At 38.9% G+C, this 22,387-nt stretch overlaps 2 protein-coding genes across 6 annotated transcripts in view; both read left to right on the forward strand.

Moving 5' to 3' along the window:
• Positions 1-1,750: 1,750 nt before the first annotated feature.
• Positions 1,751-13,579, forward strand: hdgfl2 (HDGF like 2). Its single transcript, XM_036586812.1, has 16 exons — positions 1,751-1,959; positions 3,370-3,446; positions 3,753-3,891; positions 4,545-4,715; positions 5,391-5,513; positions 6,312-6,380; positions 6,472-6,652; positions 6,807-6,888; positions 7,377-7,677; positions 7,791-7,921; positions 8,018-8,085; positions 8,426-8,496; positions 9,076-9,177; positions 9,522-9,678; positions 10,315-10,438; positions 12,611-13,579. Exons 1-16 carry the CDS (start codon positions 1,888-1,890, stop codon positions 12,705-12,707), a joined length of 1,965 nt encoding a protein of 654 aa, XP_036442705.1. The 5' UTR covers positions 1,751-1,887; the 3' UTR covers positions 12,708-13,579.
• An 876-nt stretch (positions 13,580-14,455) lies between these two features.
• Positions 14,456-22,387, forward strand: part of ap3d1 (adaptor related protein complex 3 subunit delta 1) — a 33,629-nt gene continuing 25,697 nt past the window's right edge. For all 5 annotated transcript variants that reach the window (XM_036586794.1, XM_036586796.1, XM_036586797.1 and 2 more), the window contains exon 1: positions 14,456-14,759. In XM_036586794.1, coding sequence (XP_036442687.1) covers positions 14,664-14,759 — 96 coding nt within the window. In that variant the 5' untranslated portion in view covers positions 14,456-14,663. The remainder of the gene's footprint in view (positions 14,760-22,387) is intronic.

Below are 22,387 nucleotides of genomic sequence, written 5' to 3' on the forward strand. Positions count from 1 at the left end.
CCAAATATTGCCATGGCATGTTTATTTATTTATTTTCTCTAGTATTTAATTTTTGTTTTTGTTTATTATGGGTTTGCTGAATTACTGTCTGTAAAAGAACCAACTTCATAAAACCTGTCTTAATGTAACTTATATTTATTTATACGCATACATTTTAGATATAGCCTTTAATAAACATTCCTAAGTTAGGAATCTGACTTTGTTTACGTAACATCAGCAAAACAGTTAGCTTGCCAGCTAATGTGCTGTAAAATTACAGGTGAACTACTAACAATGACCACCACAGGTGGTGTAAATTATGTCCAAAAGAAGGCAATTTTGTGTATTTTTTGTTGGATACTAATGTATGCTGTTTGACAAGATTGGCTACTTTTTGTTTTCAAAAAAGCAAAAATCAACAACAACAACAACAACAACAAAAAACGAACAAAAAAACAATGGCATAACTCCTCAAAAGGAAATTAAAATATATCTTTATCTTTTAGGGTTTTTTCTACTTATCTTCTCTTTTCATGAAATATGATTAACCAGTCGCTTTTCCCCCGCATTACAGTATCTTGTATGGCAATATTATGGTAACTTGCAAAAATCACCTACAAGTTGTTAGGCATCCCCCTGGTAGGGGTGAGCCTCTAAGCAGCTGCTTATGTTGCTTGTTAGATAGAGCCAGCTCTGTCAATACTTTGCCCACTTTTGTGTACTATCCATTGACTGCTCTTCAAATTCCTCTCTGTGTTCCTTAGTTATTACTTATATCTTGCTCTTCCATGACATTTTTATAATGTTTATGAAAACAGTTATGAGTCATAAGCTTTGTTAACATTTTCTAAAACTGTAATTTTTTGCTGCATGTGGTAAATGATCAGCATGGTGGCACAGTGGACAGCGCCGTCGCCGCACAGCAAGAAGGGCTTGAGTTTGATTCCCGGTTGGGGGACCAGGGTCCTTTCTGTGTGGAGTTTGCATGTTCTCCCCGTGTCTGCGTGGGTTTCCTCCCACGTCCAAAGACATGCGGTCAGGCCAACTGGACATGCTAAATTGCCCCTAGGTGCGAATGTACGTACGTATGTATGTCTGTCCTGCCTTCTGCCCAAAGACTGCCCTGCGACCCAGAAGGATAAGTGGCTTAGAAAGTGCGTGTGTGTGTGTGTGTGTTTGAAAATGTAAAAAGGAAATTCTAAAAAGTTGCAATAAGAAGCCGAGATATCAGCTCATAAATTAATATTCAGATCAGAGACAGATTCCGATATTTATCCCCTCAGACATTACAAAAATGTTCAAAAATATTACATTCACACAGACAAATATTACATTCACACAGACAAATATTACATTCACAACAGATGTAGCGATGTTTAATTTTTAATTTAAACTGAAATGCATTTCAGAAACATTATTTCCTGTTTTATTTACCAGTTTTCATTTGATAAAGTACTGTAGAACATGAATGTTATCAGGGGAATAAGATAGCAAAGTAATAGTATTTCATAAGAAACAATGCAATTTAAGTACACAAATATATATAAAAAACAAAATATACTGCTACTTGTGATTCTATTTGTACATTTCACTTGCACAGTGAACGATTTTCGTCGGTTGGAAATGTTTCCACTTCATTATAATAATAATCTGAGCGCGATACACATTGTAAGTTTTAATTGGCTGAGAGGGAAGAGTTGCATGCCAGTTCACCAATGAAACGCCTCCAGGGGGCGGGACTTCCGCTCCGTGGCTCGGTTGTGTGAGCGGAAACTGCCACTGGAGCTGTGAGCGCCGTTTTGTGGAGCTCCGGTCCGGGGAGGAGAGAGCGGGCCGCAGCCGAAGAGCCAGAAAATAAATAAATAAATACACATCAGAAACTGCTTCTGCACAGCGAAAACAGAGGAGATGCCGCACAATTTTAGGCCCGGGGACCTCGTCTTCGCCAAGATGAAGGGGTACCCGCACTGGCCGGCCAGGGTAAGTGAGAGGCAGGCGGCGGTGTGGCCGGAGCTCCGCATCCCGAGAGAGGGGGCAGAGCGGGGCTCTCCGAAACGCGCACACCCCCAGCTAGCCGAGACATGCTACACACGCACAGCACCGTGGTTTTAATGGAGTCTCAGCACGGGCCCTGTCTCTGAACTGCACTGTTAAACATTTTCTTAAATAGCTTAGCCGTGCATGCTGGGCTTTGGCTACCAATACAGGTCCATATCAGCCAGCTGCAGAAACACTAGGGTAGCTAACCTAGCGAGGAGGAATGGAGGAAAACTCACAGGCTAGCGTTGAAAATTGGCCTGGTGGTGAGTTCAGATAGTGTGTTTTAGGGAATGAATATCTGTCGCGGTGGAGTAGAGTTTTTGTGTGCATACATGGGGTTAAAGTGACACTTGTCACTACCAAACGTAGTTTTGGTCCCAGGAGAAGCCCCATCTGACGGCACGTTGTATTTTTTGTTTATGTACACAACCTTGACATTCACCATTCCTTCTTTCTTGCTTTCCTTTTGGCTTTCTAGCTTTTTGGATTTGTAGCAGAGCTTAAGGATTGCATTAAGCTTTTCTACATTTCTGCATAATTAAATGATTAAGATGTAAACAAAGTCAGTCTTCGTGGTTTGAGTGAAATGCTGAGTCTAGAAAAACGTACAGAGTCAGAATTGTTCACAGTGGTGGTGATAGGGACCAGGCGTCTGAAGAGACACAGAAAGTTAGTATACAAAATGGTTATGGATACGCTGCCTGATGTCTGTTACAAATCTTAATGCATTAAGATTTTGGCCTAAAATATCTTTTTTAAAAATGCATTCATGGTGGAGAGGTACATGCAGAGTTAGATAGCAATCTATGGTAGAATAGTCCCTAAAGAAAATATATTTTTTCAGATTTTCCACTATTTTACCATCATTAACAACGTTACATCTAAAACTCATGTGTAGGTTCACTGGTGGTGCTGGACAGTAAATAAAATGGCTGTGTTTGTGGTGTAGACATCTCAGTTCCAAGCAGTTCCAAGCATTACCACTGTAAAGAAGAAGTTATTAAAGAAGTTTCTCTGGAATGGAGCATTTCACATCAAACCACCCTGAATGATTTTGTTTGCATCTCAGTGACTGAATTATGCAGAATTTTTGAAAAATTGGTGGGGTTTCCTTTTTTTCTCCCCAAGTTCCCTGTACATAGATGATATCTGGAATGTCATTTAGAAGCAACCCTGTCTCAATTTATTACAACACCTGTCAATGCCTGTATTTTGCATATTCATGTACTGTTGACTTGGCCTGGTATTGAAGCTGGTGCACCCCATCTGGGCTTTTATCTTTGACCTGAATTACTGACCTTCCCCAGCTTCTCATACTTGTATATTTTTGGCTGTTTCTCTCATGGTTAGATTGAAGATGTTGCTGAAGGGGCTGTGAAACCGCCGCCTAATAAAATCCCCATTTTTTTCTTTGGGACTCATGAAACGTAAGTGCTCTTAGACTGAAGGTAGTATGTAATTGCTCATAACATATTTCATGCTCAAAGATGCTATTTCCATAATTTATTCAAATTTCAGTGAGAAAGTTTTTTTTTCTTTCTTGCTGTTGCTTGAGTTAAACATATTGCAGTATTTTTGCAAAAGTTGTGATTAGTTGTTTAATTCAAGGTGACGACAGCAGTTATGTGCACCAATAACTGTATGCAAAATGGTAGACAGGCTTCTTTCTTTTTCATTTAAGAGCCAATAGATGGCACTACAAGAACTTTTTTGCCTCTTCCTCTCCAATGTAGAGCATTCCTTGCACCAAAAGACCTCTTTGCCTATGAAAAGTACCAGGACCGGTATGGGAAACCCAACAAAAGGAAAGGATTTAATGAGGGATTGTGGGAGATTCAGAACAATCCTCACGCTTCATACAGTGCGCCTGCAGTGAGTATCTCTTGTTTTTTATGATAAAAATCATACGGAACCGTCTGCTTTTAGAGTAATTTTTAAAAAAGGATCAAAAATAGCTATTGAACTAGTGAAAATTCTATTGTATTAATCTGCCTGCAATCTAGTGTATGTAATTGCACTCCATTTTTTGTAAAGTCTGTGGATTACATATCCAGCGTATTAATCTTATTTATCTAAATAATCAAAAACTAGCCTTGGATGTCTTTTATAAGATAGATTTAAAACTTTAAAATTTAGATTACTCATTACAGCTTTTAACATAAAACTTGATGCTTTTTGCGCATGTATTTTTTTTTCTTCATGTTTTGGCCTAAGCAGAGCCATTCAAGGAAAGATTTAAGATCCAGGTTTAGAATTGTTTTTGGAAAAATACCAGTAATATGTGGTTTTAAACAAATTTACCAGTTTTCTCTGAAATTCCCTGTTAAACAGGCTTTAATTTAGATACTGTTGTAACCTCTAGAAGTTCAAAGGTCATGTTTCCCCTCCAAGGTAAACAGAAAAAACAGACTGTGAAATCATTTACAGCAGACTGCTTATAATATCCATCATAGAGGGCACTGTTTTCAGTTCAGCATGTCAGAATTTCCCACTTAATAAATTAACTAAAAATGACGAATGTTTAGCCTGCAAGCTCGTCAGAGAGTGAGGACAATGAAGCTGCCGCAGGAAGTGATGCACAAGATGGTGAGGAAGCTGTGGTACCGAGGAAAGCAGAAACAGGAAGTGACGATTCTGACTCCAGGAGTGAAGATCAAGGGAGAGGAGCGGTCAAACGGAAAGCACCTCCAGCAAAGGTACATAAAGGCTAATAGTCACACATCTGCAAAATCCAGTTTCTGTTGTAGAAGTTCTGTGTCACACAAAAGGTAGATCTTTAAAATAGAATTTAGGATTATTGCATGTAGACGCATTCTGAAATTGAAAGTGATTATTCTATTCTAACTTCCTGGAAGTTACATTGGATGCTTTTGAACATTTTTTTTCTTTGAAGATCTGTCCTCACAAGAGTGCTGTAAATGTTTTGTGCTATGTTATTTTATTCTCTTCAGTTCTCTGTGGCAGCAGTGATGTAGCACACTGACAAGTGGGCAATATGACGATATTTTATTGTTATTGTGAAAATTACATCACTATACTTTCCTTAGTATATCATGGGCGCCATCTGTACTTATAGAACTTTGAATAGCTATATGTATCATTAAAAAAGAGTACAGTCGGTTATGTTGAATTGGATGTGATGCCCAGTATGAGAATGGGATCACTTGGCGCTGCTGATTTGCTGGTGCAATTTGTCCTGTCCAGTTTCTTTGAAAACTGAAATAATGACGATAGATACCATTTATTGGGAAAATTGTTTTGTGAAAAGTATTATGATGTCATTATATATCTCTGTGTGATTGTATTTAATTAGACATTCTGGCACAAATACATTTTCATGTGAAAGACATTCTTGTGTTTCACCTTTGTAGCGGCCCCCAGCAAAGAGAGGACGAGCGTCATCCAGTGAGCGAGATGAAGAGGAGAGTGGATCTCCCTCAGAACCAGAACCTTCACCCAGCTCTGACTCGGACTCTGGCAAAAATAGTGATCAGGTATAGTTTGTCTACCACAGAACTGGGCATTGGTATTATAAGATCACAGGGCTGTGCAATATCATGTCTTCCAAGACGTGGTGCTTTTCGATCAACATACCAACAACAAAAGTGACTTGAACCATTTCTCAGCAGTGCAGGGGAGTCCAGTTTTATCCACAAAGGGCTGATGTGACTGCAGCTTTTCTAGAATTTCACACTACTAATTAGGTGTGTAACGATACACAAGTTTAATCGTTAATAAATATAAACAGTGTAAACAAAAACTCCTGTTCCATTTAAGGAATAGAAAATTTGAATAGTAAGCAACTTTAGCCTCATGGAGAAACACGAGTCACAGAAGCTACTTCTCGCCACGGGATTCAAATATTTTTTTGTATTTAAGTATCGCAAAGGGGCTACGCACCTAAGATTTTCACTTGCCTTCGCTCTTGTGTAATGTGATGTGACAACAAACATAATTTATTTGATTTGAAACAGCTGTTAAGTGGCGATTCTGAACGGGCGAAACAAATAACTTACTCTGTAGGGTTGTTAACAACTACCACTTTACAGTGGTCTGCCTCAGTTTGGTTGTGAAACTTTATCATTGTGTTTTCCCCTCGCTCCAGTAACTGACACATTTGGGTGATGCCTTCACAAATCAGTTAACATATCTGAGGTATTAGAACGGGTATGTCATCCCTGCATTAGCCAGTGTTGCGGACTGTATTAAAACGCTTGGATCCTTGACGTGTATAAACAAGTGACTAGCCACTGCCATCATTACTTCCATAATATTGCATGTGTGCTCTTCAGGACTTCACTCCACAGAAAGAGTCGGGTGGGCGAGGTGGCAAGAAGCCTGCAGGCAGAGGCAGGAAGAAGGTAAGTAACACACACTCAAAGCAGTCAGCCATTATGATCGACTCGGTAGGTTCTCTTCATGCTTTCTTATGCTTTTTGTGGGTTGTTTTAGAAAGCATCCTCAGACTCTGATTCAGATTCAGGCTCCCAGTCTGATCACAAGGTGGAAAGAAGTGACTCAGAGGATGTAAAGCCACGCCCGGCCATCTCTGGGTCCGAATCTCAGTCTGGATCCAAGTCGGACTCTGACTCTGAGCCTCCACCTAGAAAGGGGCCACAGGCACGCAAGAAAGGTGAGCTGCTGCTGTTTTATTGTGCATGATTGATTTAATGGCTCAGTGACTGTTGATAGCAACAGGAAGGGCTATCTATTAGCTCTATTAGCTCAGATGAAATAAGTTAAAGATGAGCAAAACCGCTTACTAAATCATACTTGCCTTTATACAGAGAAACCTCCACCGAAGCCACGTGCAAGGAAACCCAAACCAGCACCAGAAAGAGCTGCTTCCTCTTCTTCAGACAGTGACAGGTGTGTAGGGCTAACCTCTTTCACTTAGAAATTCCTAAAAGAAGTTGTTAACTAATGATTTGGCCTACAGCTGTTTAGCTTTCCCTTTCACAAAATGATAAATGTTGCTGCAGAGAGTTTGCATCAGAGTTTTTGGAGAGGATGATGTGGAGAAAATGACGAAACCACAGTGTTTTGTTCTACATGGTTTAGCCCCAATCTGCTTTTTTAACAAGGCATAATTCAGAGCAGCAATCGGACCACTGTTCATTTATGTATTGTTAGTAGGAATAATGTGTTGTTTTGGTATACATACTCTCACATACATTAAAAGTGGACTGAAAACATAAGGCTCTTTATTGCAGTTATTGTTTGGGTTAAAAGGTGCTGCAGCAGGGATATAATGCTAATTAGCTATGAGCAGAACTAGACTGATAGCAGAAATATAAGTCTTTACTTAAGTCTTAAAGTTAAAATTAAGTAAATTTTGTTTGCGCATGGTTGTGCAGTGATAGTGAGACCGACCACATCAGTGAATGGAAGAAACGAGACGAGCAGCGGCGACGGGAGCTTGAGGAGCGAAGGAAGAAGCAAGAAGCAGAGGAACTCCGCCGACTGAGGGAGAGAGAAAAAGAGGAGGAGGAGAAAAAGAAGAAGGAAAAAGAGAACAAAGGACATCATGGTAGCGGTAGTAGTAGCAGCAGCAGCTCGGACGAGGGTGTAGATGATCATCCTCTCAAAAAGTCCAAGAAACCGCCACCACCTCCCATTCCTGCACCTTCGGACTCCGACTCGCCTCCACCCGCTGAGGCAAGATTGGTTTAGGATACATTGTGGTGTTTGGTTTTTTTTTTTTCCCCTTTTATTTCCAATGCAACTAGATGTGCAGCATTCTGATTATTTAACTCACTGTTTCTCCTCAGGTGAAAAAAACAGCCAAACGTCAAGACAGCCAGAAAGGCAGACAAAAGAAAGACAAGGAGGTAAAGGAGAAAAAGGAGAGGGAGAAGAAGGAGAGGAAGGTGCTGCGCTCTGAGGAGAAACATAGAGCGAGGTACAAATTTTGTCTGGATATTTGCCCCCTTTTTCTTACTTGGCTAAGTCTGAGTTGGATTCACTTTCATTGAAACTGTTTGATCTCCTTTCCAAGGGCTAAGCCTGAGAAGCCAAGACGAAGACCTGAACGTCCACCTGAGAAGAAAGTGGAGAAGAAGAAAGGTATGTGGTACGAAAAGGACCATCAAACCCTGTAGATATATCTCTCAAAGTGAGGATTGTCCAATAGGAACGTCCCATTCCACATCACCTATTAGACAGGTTTGACTTTGGCTTGAATTATCTGCCTAATTGAGTTATCCTGCTTTGTGAAACATCTCCCAAAGATGTTGTTTACAATATCTAATTTCTTTACTTGCTCAAATGTAGATCAAGTTGTTCTGATTATACTGTCTCACTCAGACACAGTCCCTGTGACTCAATAATCTGTCTGTCTGAACATCTGTCTGTCTATCTGTTTTACTCACAGTCTGAATGCTTTGCTTGCTTTGTGTCTCCTCAGAGCCATCTCCAGAAGAGAAACTCCAGAAGCTTCACACAGACATCAAATTTGCCCTGAAGGTGGACAATCCAGTGAGTGTTTATCTCTTGATGCTAAAAACACATGCAACAATTCTTTGGATTTTGTTAGAGGAGCACTTTGTCACAAGTCAATTGTTGCTGTGCTATTTACCTTCAAACACACAGTCTGATGTTGCCTAAACTTCGAGTGCTTTATTGGTAGGTTTCCCAAACAGGTATTAAACTTAAACCTGGACTGCACAGCATTCTGAATGGAGTTTCTACACTGAAAGGAAAATATAATCTAGGACTTGATCCCTGTCTGAGAAACCTGCCTTTTGTTCTTTATTTAAGCTTGTCTTATATTTAAGGCGAATTCTCATTTAATAATAATAACAATAAAAGCTTAAAAAATAGACTTGTAAAACAGTAAACCTAATGATAAGCAGTAATATACTAAAAAAACAAATAATAAAACAATACAACTTGAAATGAAACAAGATAAAAATAACATGATAAAGTAATCTAAAACGGTTACAAGCAGAGTGAAAATAATTATACACTTAGAGTTCTTCTGCACTTTCTTCTGTTATGCACGTTTATGTCTGCGAACTTACTGTGTTGCATTTTCTTCTCTTCTTCCCATCTCAGGACATAGAGAAATGTTTACAGGCCTTGGAGGAGCTGGGATCTGTTCAAGTCACCAGTCAAATCCTACAAAAGAACACTGACGTCATCACCACACTCAAAAAGGTCTGCTTTCCGTGTTTGATAACTGGAAACTAAGCAACAGCTGTATGATGTTTTGAGATGAGGTCACAAACATTGTAACAAATACAGTAGATACAAATAAGAAAAATGTACAGTTAAACAATAAAAGTGTGTGATGCAGCTGTATAGGCCTCTATAGGCTAAATTATGTATTGATTAATAAAACTGGTGGATGAAATTTTGCATTTAGAAATTTAGTTGCAAACTAAACAGAATTGACTGCAAGTCCAAATTAATTTAACTGGAATTTAACCTTGTCAAGTTTTATTGTGAATGAAGCTAAGATTGAAGCACCTGATGAAATCTCATCTCTGTTTGTCTTACAGATACGCCGATACAAGGCGAGCAGTGCAGTAATGGAGAAAGCTACTGAGATCTACAACAAATTAAAGCTCCAGTTTGTAGGCAAGGTGGAGGCAAATAAACCCAAACCAGAGGAGAAGGAAAAGGAGAGGGATGATAAAACAGAAACACAGAGTACAGGTGACCGTTTTAGCCTCATATAACTGCCTGAAATGTTCACTTAGCCACTTAGCACATCTCTGGTCTGATGGAGTGGATGTTTAATGTTTTTTTGCTTAAACATACTATTTGGTAATTAACTGCTGGGTTTAAATAGGTGTCTTGAACAGCGAAACACCTTATGATTGCTCTGGTCTTACAGGACTGGAGAGGTAATATAATTTGAGTGATCACCAACAAGATTGATTTTAATCCAATATGAATTTGCAGTGTCTGTAGTATTTACAATTCTGCTTCTGTAATATCAGTGTAACATCTGGACTTTGACCTTTCAGGCTAGGCTGCCTGTGGTCATTGGTGGAAATTACTTTATAATTTCCACTGTACTTTATAAATATACTTTATCTTGCACAAATTGGACAGTCATGTGGCTTACATGAAAGAATCTCCACTGGTAAAACTAATTTAGCTGCCTTAGTTTCACAGTGTGGTATCACTCTGGCATCCCTGCTAGTTCTTCATATCTACACAGTGTCTTTGGGTTTGAATAAAAATCAAAGCAAGTTCATATTTAATTATTTGTTGCTACATCATGTTACCCACTGTTTTTTTTCTGTGTGGATTTTCACTGCCGTTTTTCACTCTGACATCCCATAGATTCCAAACCAGTGAACGGAGAGTCTGAAGCTGTGAAGAAGGATGCTGTTTCTGAATCTGAATATAACCCAAAGTCCACAGAGCAAGAGGAGCCAACTGAGGACAAATCTCCGAACACCGACAGGTAAATGATAAGTTCATAAGATATCGGCATGCACATTAACAATGGTGCCATATTGATCATTGCTATAAATCAAATCAACCATAGTCCACACTCTGGCCCAATCCCATTTCACCCCTTGCCCCTACCACTTAGCCCTTAGCCCTCTGTTTTGCGTGTTCATGTCTAGGGGTAGGGTGTCCCAATTTTTGTTGAGATAGAGGGGTAGGGCGAAGTGTTAGGGCTACATGGCCCTCCAAACGGAGGTTTTTCAGAGCCACACTCCAAACGGAGTGTTATGAAAAAAAAAAAAGAAAAACCAGCAAGATGGTTGCGCGAGCGACCAAAGAAACCCACAAATGTAAATATTTTCTCTGTTAAAAAAATTACGATAACTATTATATTATCCTAGTTTAATGTCGTTTCAAATGTATTATGGTCGTTTTCTTCATAACAAGCATAAAAAATCGCTAATAGCATGCTAATGTCTCGGTAGCTAGCTAGCTAGCTAACTTTCCCGTTCCACCTTAAATAGTCCAGCAGTGCTGACGCCTGAAATGCTAGAATGTAACGGCTGCGCCATTTAAGGTGGAACGGGAAAATTCGAACAAGAAGCTGGTGAATAGCTGATTTCAGCTTCGTAACACCAAAGAATTAGCGGTGGGCGATAATAAATAATTGTCTTATACCCCCTCTTTGAAGGCATATGATGCCCTAAATGTAATTAAAGCCCAGCAGTGAGGTTGCTGAACTTTACCCTCCTCTGCTATCACTGAAGACAGGCTGGTTTGCCTACAGGGCACTGCTAGTAGCCTGTTAATGAAGCAATGTTGAATGTTGTTTTATTTGAGGGTTGTCCCATTTCGTAGGGCAAAATTTCAACCATTACCCCTTGTAACTCAAGAGGATAGGGTGACACTCGAAAACAAGGGGTAGGGGTAAAAAGAAGAAATGGGATTGGGCCTCAAGGGGTTAGGGTGACACTTGAAAACAAGGGGTAGGGGTAAAAAGAAGAAATGGGATTGGGCCTCTGTCTGAGCAGATGTACTACAGTTCAGAGCACTTTTCTTTAAACAGCAGTTTAAAGTTTGAGGACATGATGCTAAATCTAGTGATATACTGATTTAACATGTAGCAACACAGGTGTAAAACTGTAGGTTTTTAGATTTCTATTAGATAATATTCTGTCATTCAACAGTTTGTTTTGTTTGATGCATAGCAAATAGGTCTTTAAGTTCTCTTCTCACACAAAGAGAATTTTATGAAGATTTTTCTGAAAAAAATTGCTAATTGATAGTTGAATGGTTGTAGAACAATAAAACAAATGCATAGTGTTTCTGTTGTTTAAAAAAATTCCAAAGTGGGAAAGGGAAACCATTCTTAACTTAATATATGTTACCATAACAAAATTTTATTCAAAGTAATATTGAACCATTTCTATCGATCTGTTCATCATGAAATGTTCACACATGATACTGTAGTGTATTTCAGAGTGAAATGCGTTATCATGGGGGGTCTTGCTGAATGTTTTTGCTAGATAATGCGGAACAGGAGGTGAAACATATTATTGGTTAATATTATTTTTTCTCTGCCTGCTGGTGCCATAATCAAAAATCAGATGTTTTTGAAGTCACTACACTACATGATCAAAGATCATGACAAAACAAGAAGTTTGTCTTTTAAATGATTTAAAATAACCAGGAGTCTGTTTCACAAGAAATGTGTGTATTTATATATGTGTGTGTGTGTGTGTGTGTGTGTGTGTGTGTGTGTGTGTGTGTGTGTGTATATTTATTTATTTATTTATTTATTTATAAAAAAATATGGTATAGTATAATTTCTTTCTTCTGCTGAAAATTTTTCATATGATTGATGCCACAAATGTCATAAAGAACAAAAGTGAGGGGTCCACTTACATCAACCTTCAGAAGCTTGGCCCTGATAGGTCTAAGAGCTGCACAATCCCAAGCATAACCTTCCCTGGAGCAGGTTGCTTGTGCACTGTAAAATGTCATGGTAATGTAACCTGCTTAAAAGCTGATCCAGCCTTGTGGGACAGAAATCCAGGGTTACACCAGACTAACTTTTAAGTTATCTGGCTATGCCTGAAATTCTGCTTCATGAGACTGACCCCAGTTTAATAAGATCCATTTGGATTTCATTTTGACTTTAAATGTGCAATGCGCTTTATTTCAGGCCTGAAGCAGACAGTCCTGCTGAGGAGCGATCACACACACCTGAAGGAACAGATCACACTTCCGCTGCAGAAACAGAACCACCGGTACAGAGCTGAAGATCGGAACTGCAGTTTTCTTTTCTCAGCTGAACAGAGACCTTCGTCATTGATTTATGTATTCTGTGCAGACGTTATTCTTTCTGTAGACTGTGTCCCTCTTTTACACACTTGTCCACCCTCTGCCCCTTTTATTATTTGTGTTTTTGTCCACCATTTATGAGCACCATTTTTTCATGTTGTATATAAAATTCGATGGATGTTGTTCACACTTTGAACAGGAATTGAGACATGTGGTGAGCAATAGCCTTGTACATGTTTCAGTGTGGCAGAGATCCTGCGCTAAACAATATTTAGTCAATGTGAGCTGGGGAGGGGGGGGGGTCAGCATTATTTAAAAATAACTCTGATATTTAAAAGAAATGCCAAGGCCCTGATATGAATGGTGTGGTTGGTACTAAATTAGCCACCTTTTGTTAGCAAGACTCCCGTTTTTCTGTTATTTTCCTCTTTTTTTTTGTATAAAAAAAGAAAAAAGAAAAGAAAAAAAGTCCTGTTTTTCATTACTCAAAAGCCTGTGTAAATGGAGCCATACAGCAGGAACTAATGAAATATTTTCATACAGTAGTCCATGTGGCTTTTAACCTATGTGGAGTATGATTTCTGATAATAGCATCTCAATGGGCTTCTAATGCTAGATCCTGTTGTCAGGTTTTCCCATGACTAATTCTTTCTAGCGTCTGCACACTGAGTAGAATGAATTACGTTGTGTACAGGATTAATGGCATACAGATATTTTGGTTGAAGGCAACATTTGCTCGTCTTGCATATTATAGACATGTTTTTAGTGCTCTGTAAATTGGTCAAATCATTTTTAATCATTAATGGAAAAAAAAATCAATAAAAGTCAGCATGGTGGCTCTAACTTTGAATAATTTCAAGTGTAGATGATGCATATGTTCGAGGCCTTTCTTTTTTCTCTTGTTATTAACATTTGAAAGTGATGCTGTGTCCAGTGAGTCGAGTTGCAGTGAGGTTTGGTGAGATGTCAAAAAGCACACAAACTTTACAAGCATGATGCATCACCAATATATGTGCACAAGCTTGAATGCCCCTGGTCAAATGGTATTTTTCTTGATTTTCAAAGTGAAAATAATAAGTAGCATTACACATCACTTACAGAGAACACCACTGAACATTTTAACATTTGAATGCACAATTAGTGTTTATTTGCTGGGTTTAACAAATTGGGTGGAAAAAAACACAACGTGTGGCTTGTGCAAATGGTAAAGCACATTTGATATTTTTCCCAATGTTCTTTCCCCAATATGTTAAACTCAGCAAATTATTATTATTAACTTATTTTCACCTATAAAAACCTCATTTGTCCAGAGGTGTTCAAACTTGTGCATACAACTATATATAAATATTTATATTTACATACATACATTATATATATATATATATATATATATATATATATATATATATATATATATATATATATATATATATATAATTCAGATAATAAGAATTTAGATGGACGTTTCCCAACTCTTGTATGCTGGGCAAATTCCACATTCACAAAAGATTTTTTCGGCAAATTATAGATTTTTACTCCTTTCAGAAATCTCAAGTAAAGAGCAGTAGGGCGTTCTAAATCATTCTAAACTACAAATTACAGTTTTTGTCTTCATGTGACCTTTTTTGTCACCTCCTGTGTTATACTTTAAGTACTGTTTAACATTTTTAAAAAAAGTGCGAAAAAAAATAATGTAGTCAGTCAGCTGACCCAGGCGCCATTTTGTCAGCCATTTCCTAGACGGGTTCCGCCGACAGTCGACTGTTTTGCAGCAAGCAGGAGGACGCGACCTGGCCGGTCTCGCCTGTCATCTCCCCGTGTTGGATCGGGAAAACTCCGCGGTGCTCTGCTCGGGCTCCTCGGGTGGATGAGAGCCTGTCCAGCGGCCTGAGAGCGCAGAGAACAGCCGCTTGGTCTCCCCGGCAGCAGCAGCCATGGCTCTGAAGATCGTTAAAGGCAGCATCGATCGGATGTTCGACAAAAACCTGCAAGACTTAGTACGTGGCATTAGGAATCACAAGGAGGATGAGGTGAGACGATTTATATTTGGCGTGTGGAAATATTTAGCGGGTTTTCATTCATAAATGTAACTGCCGTTAAGGTGAAATGGGAGGCCGTGTCATCTGCTTCTTAAGCTACAGTGGGAAGAGGTTTAGCTAGCGTTAGCTAGGAAACTAGCCAGCTAGGCTAACGTGAACTAACCACTTTGCAAACAAGCAACTTACTCTGTATTTAACGCTGGGTGGTTGGAAAATAAACACATAGGTGGCTATCTTACAAAATTATAATACAAAAAAGCGTAACCAGTTTAATGTCGGTACCACCCAACACCAGGTGGCTCCGCTTCCAGATTAAGCTTAGGCTAAAATGTCAGTTAACAGCTGACTTTAGCTCGTAAGCTCATAACATCTGTTTTTCTATTGCGTTAATTTACATTTGCCACACTTCCAGTGGTTGTTAATCATCGCTAATGCTGCACAATAATCCCTCAACCCCCTCAGTTTTTAGGTTCACTTTGCAGGTTGGTCTTTTAAATGCCACGTTGAAATTGGGCATAGCTAGGTTGGTGCCGTTAACTGTGGGCCACACACAGTAACGATGGTTAGCTAGGTTAGCTAACTAGCTAGCTAGCTGTCAAGATCCGTGTGCAGAAGGCCTTCGTAAGTTAGCTGTGCAGTATATGAATGTGATATTAAAGGTACGTATATTCAGCTTTGGTTTACTTTGAGATCCAGACTGAAAATTGATTCTATAGTTGAATTTTCATTATGAATGCAAGCCCAGCTGAGACCAGCGCCTGCCTGCAGACCCGGCCCTCTATGTACACTGTGTAAAAGCCAAAGTGTTCATAATAAAAGCAGCACGTACATCACGAGGCATGCCGGACAGTATGTTAATGCTCTATTTTTGCTGTCATCTGTGTTGACCAACGCAAAAAGACAATAGAGGGAACTTATAGGCTGCTGTGTGCTGAAGATGCTGCTGTGTGGTGGCTGACCTGGGTGGGCAGGTAACGCCTGGCGGTTCAGCATCAGCTTTGTGAGGAGCAGCCAGGTTTATTGATTGTGCTGCTGCTTTTTTGTGGTAAAACACGTTACTGGCTGTTATTTTGAACCAATGAGACCTCTGCTGGTCGATTTTGTTGAATCAAGAGATTCACTTTTGGGTTAGGTCTCTGCTGGATAACGACTTTGAACTGTTTTTTGTCCTTTGGGCGATATCTCTCTGCTAAGAATATCAGAAAGTGTGTAGTGAGGTTTTTCACTGCTCCATTCACTTTTCTACGGAAGCAACATCAGGTTACCTGCCCCTTTAGGTTGTAAGAGAACTGTACCAATGATTGTGATGATTATTCAAGTTATCTCAATTTTTAAGGCCTTACAATAAAAAAAGACCTTGCTGACAAATAACGAAATGTGTTATATGTGATAATGACTGAGAATCTTTAGGCACCTCACGATTAGATTGCAGTTCATGTGCCAAGATGTGATTATCAGATGATTGTTGATTTGTCTTGACTTTTTAGTTTTATTGCCTGAATTATTTTTCCTGTATTTTTAATTTTTAATGTAAATTAAAATCTTTAAGAAATTGAGGGGAAAAGCCAGGCTGTGCCAGAGTATCCTAACTTATTATGTCTCTGGGTGTGTGTGTTTGTTTTACAGTATGGGAATAGCAGATGCTGTTTAATAATCTGATGGTGATATTTTGTGAATCGATTCAGAGTCTTTGAAGAGAGAGTTGTGATATTTCTAAGGAGTTTTAATATTTCTCTTTCCCACTCGTTTATATATAGCCTTTAAAAGATGCCGAAATACTTCAAAAAAACAAGCATAAAGTGTTTAAGAAGTATATATAAAACATACTACGTAGCAGAAAATGCATATTAATGGGTGTCTATTGCAGTGTTTTTTACTGTAGGAAACATTAGAAGGTGAATTTAAGGTATGCATTTTTCATCATGAAGGTAAAATGCACTTTTTTAAGTCATTTAATTTGTGACAGCCCACTTTGCTCTCTCCCCCACATCAGTGTGCAACCACATACAAATATATTAAATCTTTTATCTTTTGAGAGCCACAGTTGGATACTGCTGTGTGTTGTCAGTGATGCTGCTGTCATCTTCTATGTTAGACCATCAGTGCTGCTACTGGCTGTGTCTGTGTGGCAGGAAATGTGGGCCAGGTTGCTCTGTAATTTTATCAGCCATCTTTGCTGCATGTATATTAGCAGTGCTCCATTTGTCTCCAGTGCGTGTTCGGCTGTAGTCTTGCTGGGCGGACTGAATGCCCAGAGGGGATCCACACAACCCGACATGATCATGTGCTCAAGCACACTCGTCCTTTGGCTCTGCAAGCAGTCACAGTAGGCAAATTAAAAATAAATTTTTAAATGAACAGCTTTTAGTTTGTTAAAATATATTAACTTGCAAAATAAGTCTTTAATATGATACAGTTAAAACATTAAGTCAGTTTTAGTACCTTAGCTGTTCTTTCGATCATTTTTTTTGTTCATCAATCAGAGAAAAGTACTGTTCAGAATCTGATATAAATACTGATACCTTGACTTGAATACCAGTTCTTGAATGATAATGTCTTCTATACATTTTCTAAAACTGCAAACCAAAGGTGGGTGTGGTTTAAGCCAGAAATGAGTGTGAGGTGCTGGAAGTGGATGTATTTACTCACCACAATAGATTGTAGACCATTCAAGAAGCACTGATGTTTATAACATACATGGGTAATGTAATTTAGACAGCCAAATCCACCAGTCTGGTGATTGGCTCATGTTTGCTGATGAGATCGCTATCGTAGGTATTGAAAATTAGTATTGAATGATCACTTTTTTGTAGTACTTTGGGGCATTAAAGTAATATAGTTGATACCATGAAAGTATTGAATTTCAATACCCAGCCCTGCCTATATTGTACTGTGACCTGAGACCAGCTCCCTTATTGCATGAGTGATCTAAACGATGAGTGGCAGTGCAGTTCATCAACTATTCCATCTTTGCTGTGCCACAGCAAACACTTCTGAGGCATTTTTAAACATTAAGTCTAAATTCCCAATTCCAGCCATTCCTGCAGCAGCCTCTTTACCTAACACAGGTTCAGTGTGTAATCCCAAGGGCCTGTCCAAGCTGCACCTACTTTAACATTCACTTCATTAAAACAGACCATTTAATAGCATTGAATAAGTAAAGTGAGTTTTAATGTCTTTCTGGATTGTGTACTGGGAGTCAAAACGCAAAAATCAATCTCGTATTTATTAAAATTTCTTTTTAGTTCATATCTGAAATGCAGTAAAGGAGTGACCCCACTGCACAATGCAGTTATAAATAAGTGCAAGAATAGGCTGCTGAGATTTGTAATATTCAGTGGTCTTGTATGCCAAAATGACACCATTTGTTTATCCGTATTTTATGTAAAAGGCTAAAATGAAAGGTTAGATTATAGAATTAGTCAAGAAGGCTTTGCAAGAGCAGTATGACATATGTGTGTGAGATATGATGCATATGTGTTATTGGCATTTTTGTACTTTTAGACTGTTAAATATTTGCTTTTCGTTAGGCAGTGGTTTTAAGTTGACCAAAGCCTCTTATAGGGGTGTGGGCTTGGAGGCCTGGCTGAATGTCCTGTATTTGCTCAGTCAGTATTGTCTATTATCTTTGCACTATTGTTTTCATATCTTTTATCAGTGCAGTAGAGAAGTAGCCTGACAGTGTTTCGTTATACTGTGCAACCCTGTATTGGTATAATGACAATAAAATTGAGTTGAATTGAATTGTATTGCTCTTTTCCACCTTTGCTTTTCTGCCTTTTGTTAACTTGCAGTAAGGTGTGCGATAAATTGTGTAATTTAGTTTTATCAGGGGTTCTAAATGTAGAGTGAAAGCAATGTTTTTTCCAAGGCGTTTTGATGTCTCTTTACCTGTGTGCGCACTTATCACACTGTTTGATCCAGGGACATGTGGAGTCAGATGTCACAAAAGGCTCCCTCAGCGTAACCTGTACCTGCTCACCTAGATACAGTGTCTGTTACCTGGCCAACAGTGGATGGAGCGCTGAAATATTGATGCTCTCCAGAATGAACCATCAGGCTGTGTGTGTGTGTGTGTGTGTGTGTGTGTGTGTGTGTGTGTGTGTGTGTGTGTGTGTGGGAGTGCGTCTTTTAGTTTGTCTTTCGGCCACAGTTTTGCCTGGTGTCATAAGTAACCAAGGACAAAGGGCTGAATATCACCATGTTAAACATTTTGCCTTTTAAAAAGCGTAGTCGTCATCATCATCAATTCTGTGTATTATTTTTTTTCAATTAAATGGAAGGGAATTTGAGTATATCACAACAACAATTTACATGATTTGCATCCGTTTTTGATTTGTTTCTCAATATTTTGAACAGGGTTTGAATGAAGAATAGTGATGGCTGTAATCAAATTGTTGCATAATCTTTTAACGACACAAGCTAGAAGAAAGGAGGGGTGCTGGAGTAGGTTGTTGCACACTTTGGTGTTCAAACACTGGGTTAGATATCGTAATAGAATGCCATTTCTCTTTGATACATTCACACCTCCTTGATGCACAATGTCACTTTTGCATTACAGTATCATTCAGTGCATTTTAACACCCCTCATATGTATGATTAGGGATGTAGTGATACACCATATGTGTTGCAGTGCATCTTATTGTATTGCACCATGGCTAGCATGTTAGTTAGTGACATGTGTTCGCTTGCGCTTAGCATATTAGCTTGTGGCTAGAGCGCTGGATTGGGATGCTGTAAAGCAGAACTTATTTTCAGACTCTACTTTATAATGTTAAAAGAAAATGGAAACATTGACATATTAGGCACAATTTAAGGCACTCCTTATTGTTGCTGTGTCAAAAATGTATCAAATAAAGATGGCCCTGCGTCATATTGAGTTGAATAAGTTTTGCAAATTGTACACACCTATTTCTATACAATTTTATGCAAATGTTTAGGTGCCACAGATTACATCTAAGTGAAAATAAGTTAACACATCCTCTGCAAAGAACACACTTCTGCACACTTTAATGCACAATTACTGTTTATTTGGGGGAAAAACATAAAATGTGGCCTGTGCAAAAGTCATGATGTTTTTGTATATTTTATGTATGTTTTTTCCCACATATTAAACTCAGAAAGTAAACAGAAATTTACATAAGAATTCCATATCTTTCCATATCAAACTTGTTTGGAATCTGAAAGTGCTACTGTGTGTGTGTGTGTGTGTGTGTGTGTGTGTGTGTGTGTGTACAAAATGACTCTAAATTTCAGTCAGTAAGTACAAAGGCCCTTTAGTGAAGTATTATGTCCTAACCTGATTCTGCCTGGCCCATCTCTGTTTGTTTTCCCCAAGTATTTTGTGTCAGCTTGTTTCTTTCTGGAAAGCTTCGCTTTGGCCAGGAAGTGGTGTGTGTGTGTGTGTGTGTGTGTGTGGGGGGGGGGTTTGTGCGTTGTGTCCTCAAAATCTCACCAGCTTAGTATGTTTGCGTTGTGATTGAGTAAGTGAGAGAGAGAGAGAGAGAGAGAGCGAGAGAGAGAGAGAGCGAGAGGCTCAGCTAGTCAGCTTGAGTGCCTCTTAGCATGCTCATTCGTCTGAAAAGGATATTGAGTGTTTCTTGATACGTTCACTGAGACATTGCTAACTTAGCCAAATTTCAGCCAAGTGGTAAATATTCCAGTTATGTCAATGGCCTTAAATGGGTCCTAATGCCTGTTGTATGAGAAAGATGCAACAGGAATGCTAGAACGAAGCTGCTGTGGACTCTGCCCTGTTTCTCATTCTAGCACAGCTGGGGTCTCATGTGCAAATGCAATTGCTCTCGTCTTCCCTCCTTCCCTCCCCTCCTTCTGCCTGTATGCTGTCTTATGACTGAAGACACATGACCAGCTCCCTCGCTCCATACAGCTGCTCTGTGTAAGAGAGTGCTGTAGAGAGATTCTATTGTATTCAAGGTCTTCTATCAGAAGGTATTTTTCAGTGTGCTATTTTCTACCAGCTCTGAAGACACTGTCCTTGATTTTACATCCACATCATTTATCAACTTCTTAATCGGGGGTGCTTAAACCTTGTGACTTGGAGGAGCCAAATGAGAGAATTGATACCAAACTGGGATCGAAGCAGGAAGTTATTGTTACACTGAGTTTAGGATGTGGCTCATTGTGTTTTACACATTAAAAGTGCAGCTTGTTAATAAGAGGGAAAGGGACTCTGTTCTCAACAGTGGGGAAATGTTGGTTGTATGTTGTGTTTTTTTATACAATGAACAAAACCTACAAACAACAGTGTTGCATTTACATTAGCCATGTTTACATGCAGCCTAAAAATCCGTTAATAATCCGACTAATAGCTCAATCAAAATAGAATACGTGCATGTATACATTTCAGTCGGAATAGTTGAGTCCGATTGCGGCCATTCGGAATACAATTTCTATCCGATTGAATGAGGTGGGTAATCTTGTAAATAACCCGTTAAATAGAAGAATAATATCTGTGTAAATGCCTGTATCCGATTACATTTCCAATCGGAATGTGCAAGTACGTTCTGCACATGTGCGTCGTAGTGAAAGTTAATAATGTTCAACATGGCGGAGCAGAAACTGGTCCGCAGAGGAGACGAAGTTTATGCTCTGACCTTTAAAAGACGGCGGTGGGACAGGCGTCCAGCTTATGTGTTTCAGAACACGACGTCTTCCTCTCTGCCTTGTTTAATAAGTACATGTGAGGTACTTTTTTGAGTCTGACATATTTTGAAAGCAATTAAAAACACAAGTGCGCCAACTGAAAATTCATCTCACTCTGACTGGACCTCACGTGATGTTTTGCTGTCATGGTAACATTTACTCTAAGTGGTACTCCACGCATGCGCGTCATTTTGGATTGAATTTCTTGTATTGAGCATGTAAACGAAGATTTTCCATCAGATTGTTGAAATAGAGCGAGCATATAAACACCTTAGTCTTAATCTATAATATGAATTTATTCAATCGGATTGGCAAAATCTTTGCATGGAAACACAGCCATTATCCGTAAGATATTGGTGCTTGATTTAAATAAAATCTTACTATGTTTCTAATTACGAACAGCTTTTCAAAAAAAGAATATTATTACACTGAAACGTTCTTATCAGTTTTGTTGTGCTTTATTGGTCACTCTGAGAATGTGGGAAGAAGATGAAGGCTAAAAAGAAATGTGTGTGTGTGTGTGTGTGTGTGTGTGTGTGTGTGTGGGTTTGTGCGTTGTGTCCTCAAAATCTCACCAGCTTAGTATGTTTGCACAGTGATTGAGTAAGTGAGAGAGAGAGCGAGAGGCTCAGCTAGTCAGCTTGAGTGCCTCTTAGCATGCTCATTCGTCTGAAAAGGATATTGAGTGTTTCTTGATACGTTCACTGAGACATTGCTAACTTAGGCAAATTTTCAGCCAAGTGGTAAATATTCCAGTTATGTCAATGGCCTCAAATTGGTCCTAATGCCTGTTGTATGAGAAAGATGCAACAGGAATGCTAGAACTATTGTTGAATAGAGCGAGCATATAAACACCTTAGTCTTAATCTATAATATGAATTTATTCAGTCGGATTGGCAAAATCTTAAAATGTACAAATTAAAATTAAAATTTGACCTATTTGACCTTTTTCA

The sequence above is a fragment of the Colossoma macropomum genome, unplaced genomic scaffold, assembly GCF_904425465.1.
Source record: "Colossoma macropomum unplaced genomic scaffold, Colossoma_macropomum, whole genome shotgun sequence".
NCBI classification, from domain to species: domain Eukaryota; kingdom Metazoa; phylum Chordata; class Actinopteri; order Characiformes; family Serrasalmidae; genus Colossoma; species Colossoma macropomum.

Coding starts and splice junctions, on each gene's coding strand:
- hdgfl2 (XM_036586812.1), top strand. CDS start 1,888: ATGCCGCACAATTTTAGGCCCGGGGACCTCGTCTTCGCCAAGATGAAG. Junction 8,497..9,075: donor CCCTGAAGGTGGACAATCCA/GTGAGTGTTTAT, acceptor TTCCCATCTCAG/GACATAGAGAAATGTTTACA. Junction 9,178..9,521: donor TCATCACCACACTCAAAAAG/GTCTGCTTTCCG, acceptor TTTGTCTTACAG/ATACGCCGATACAAGGCGAG.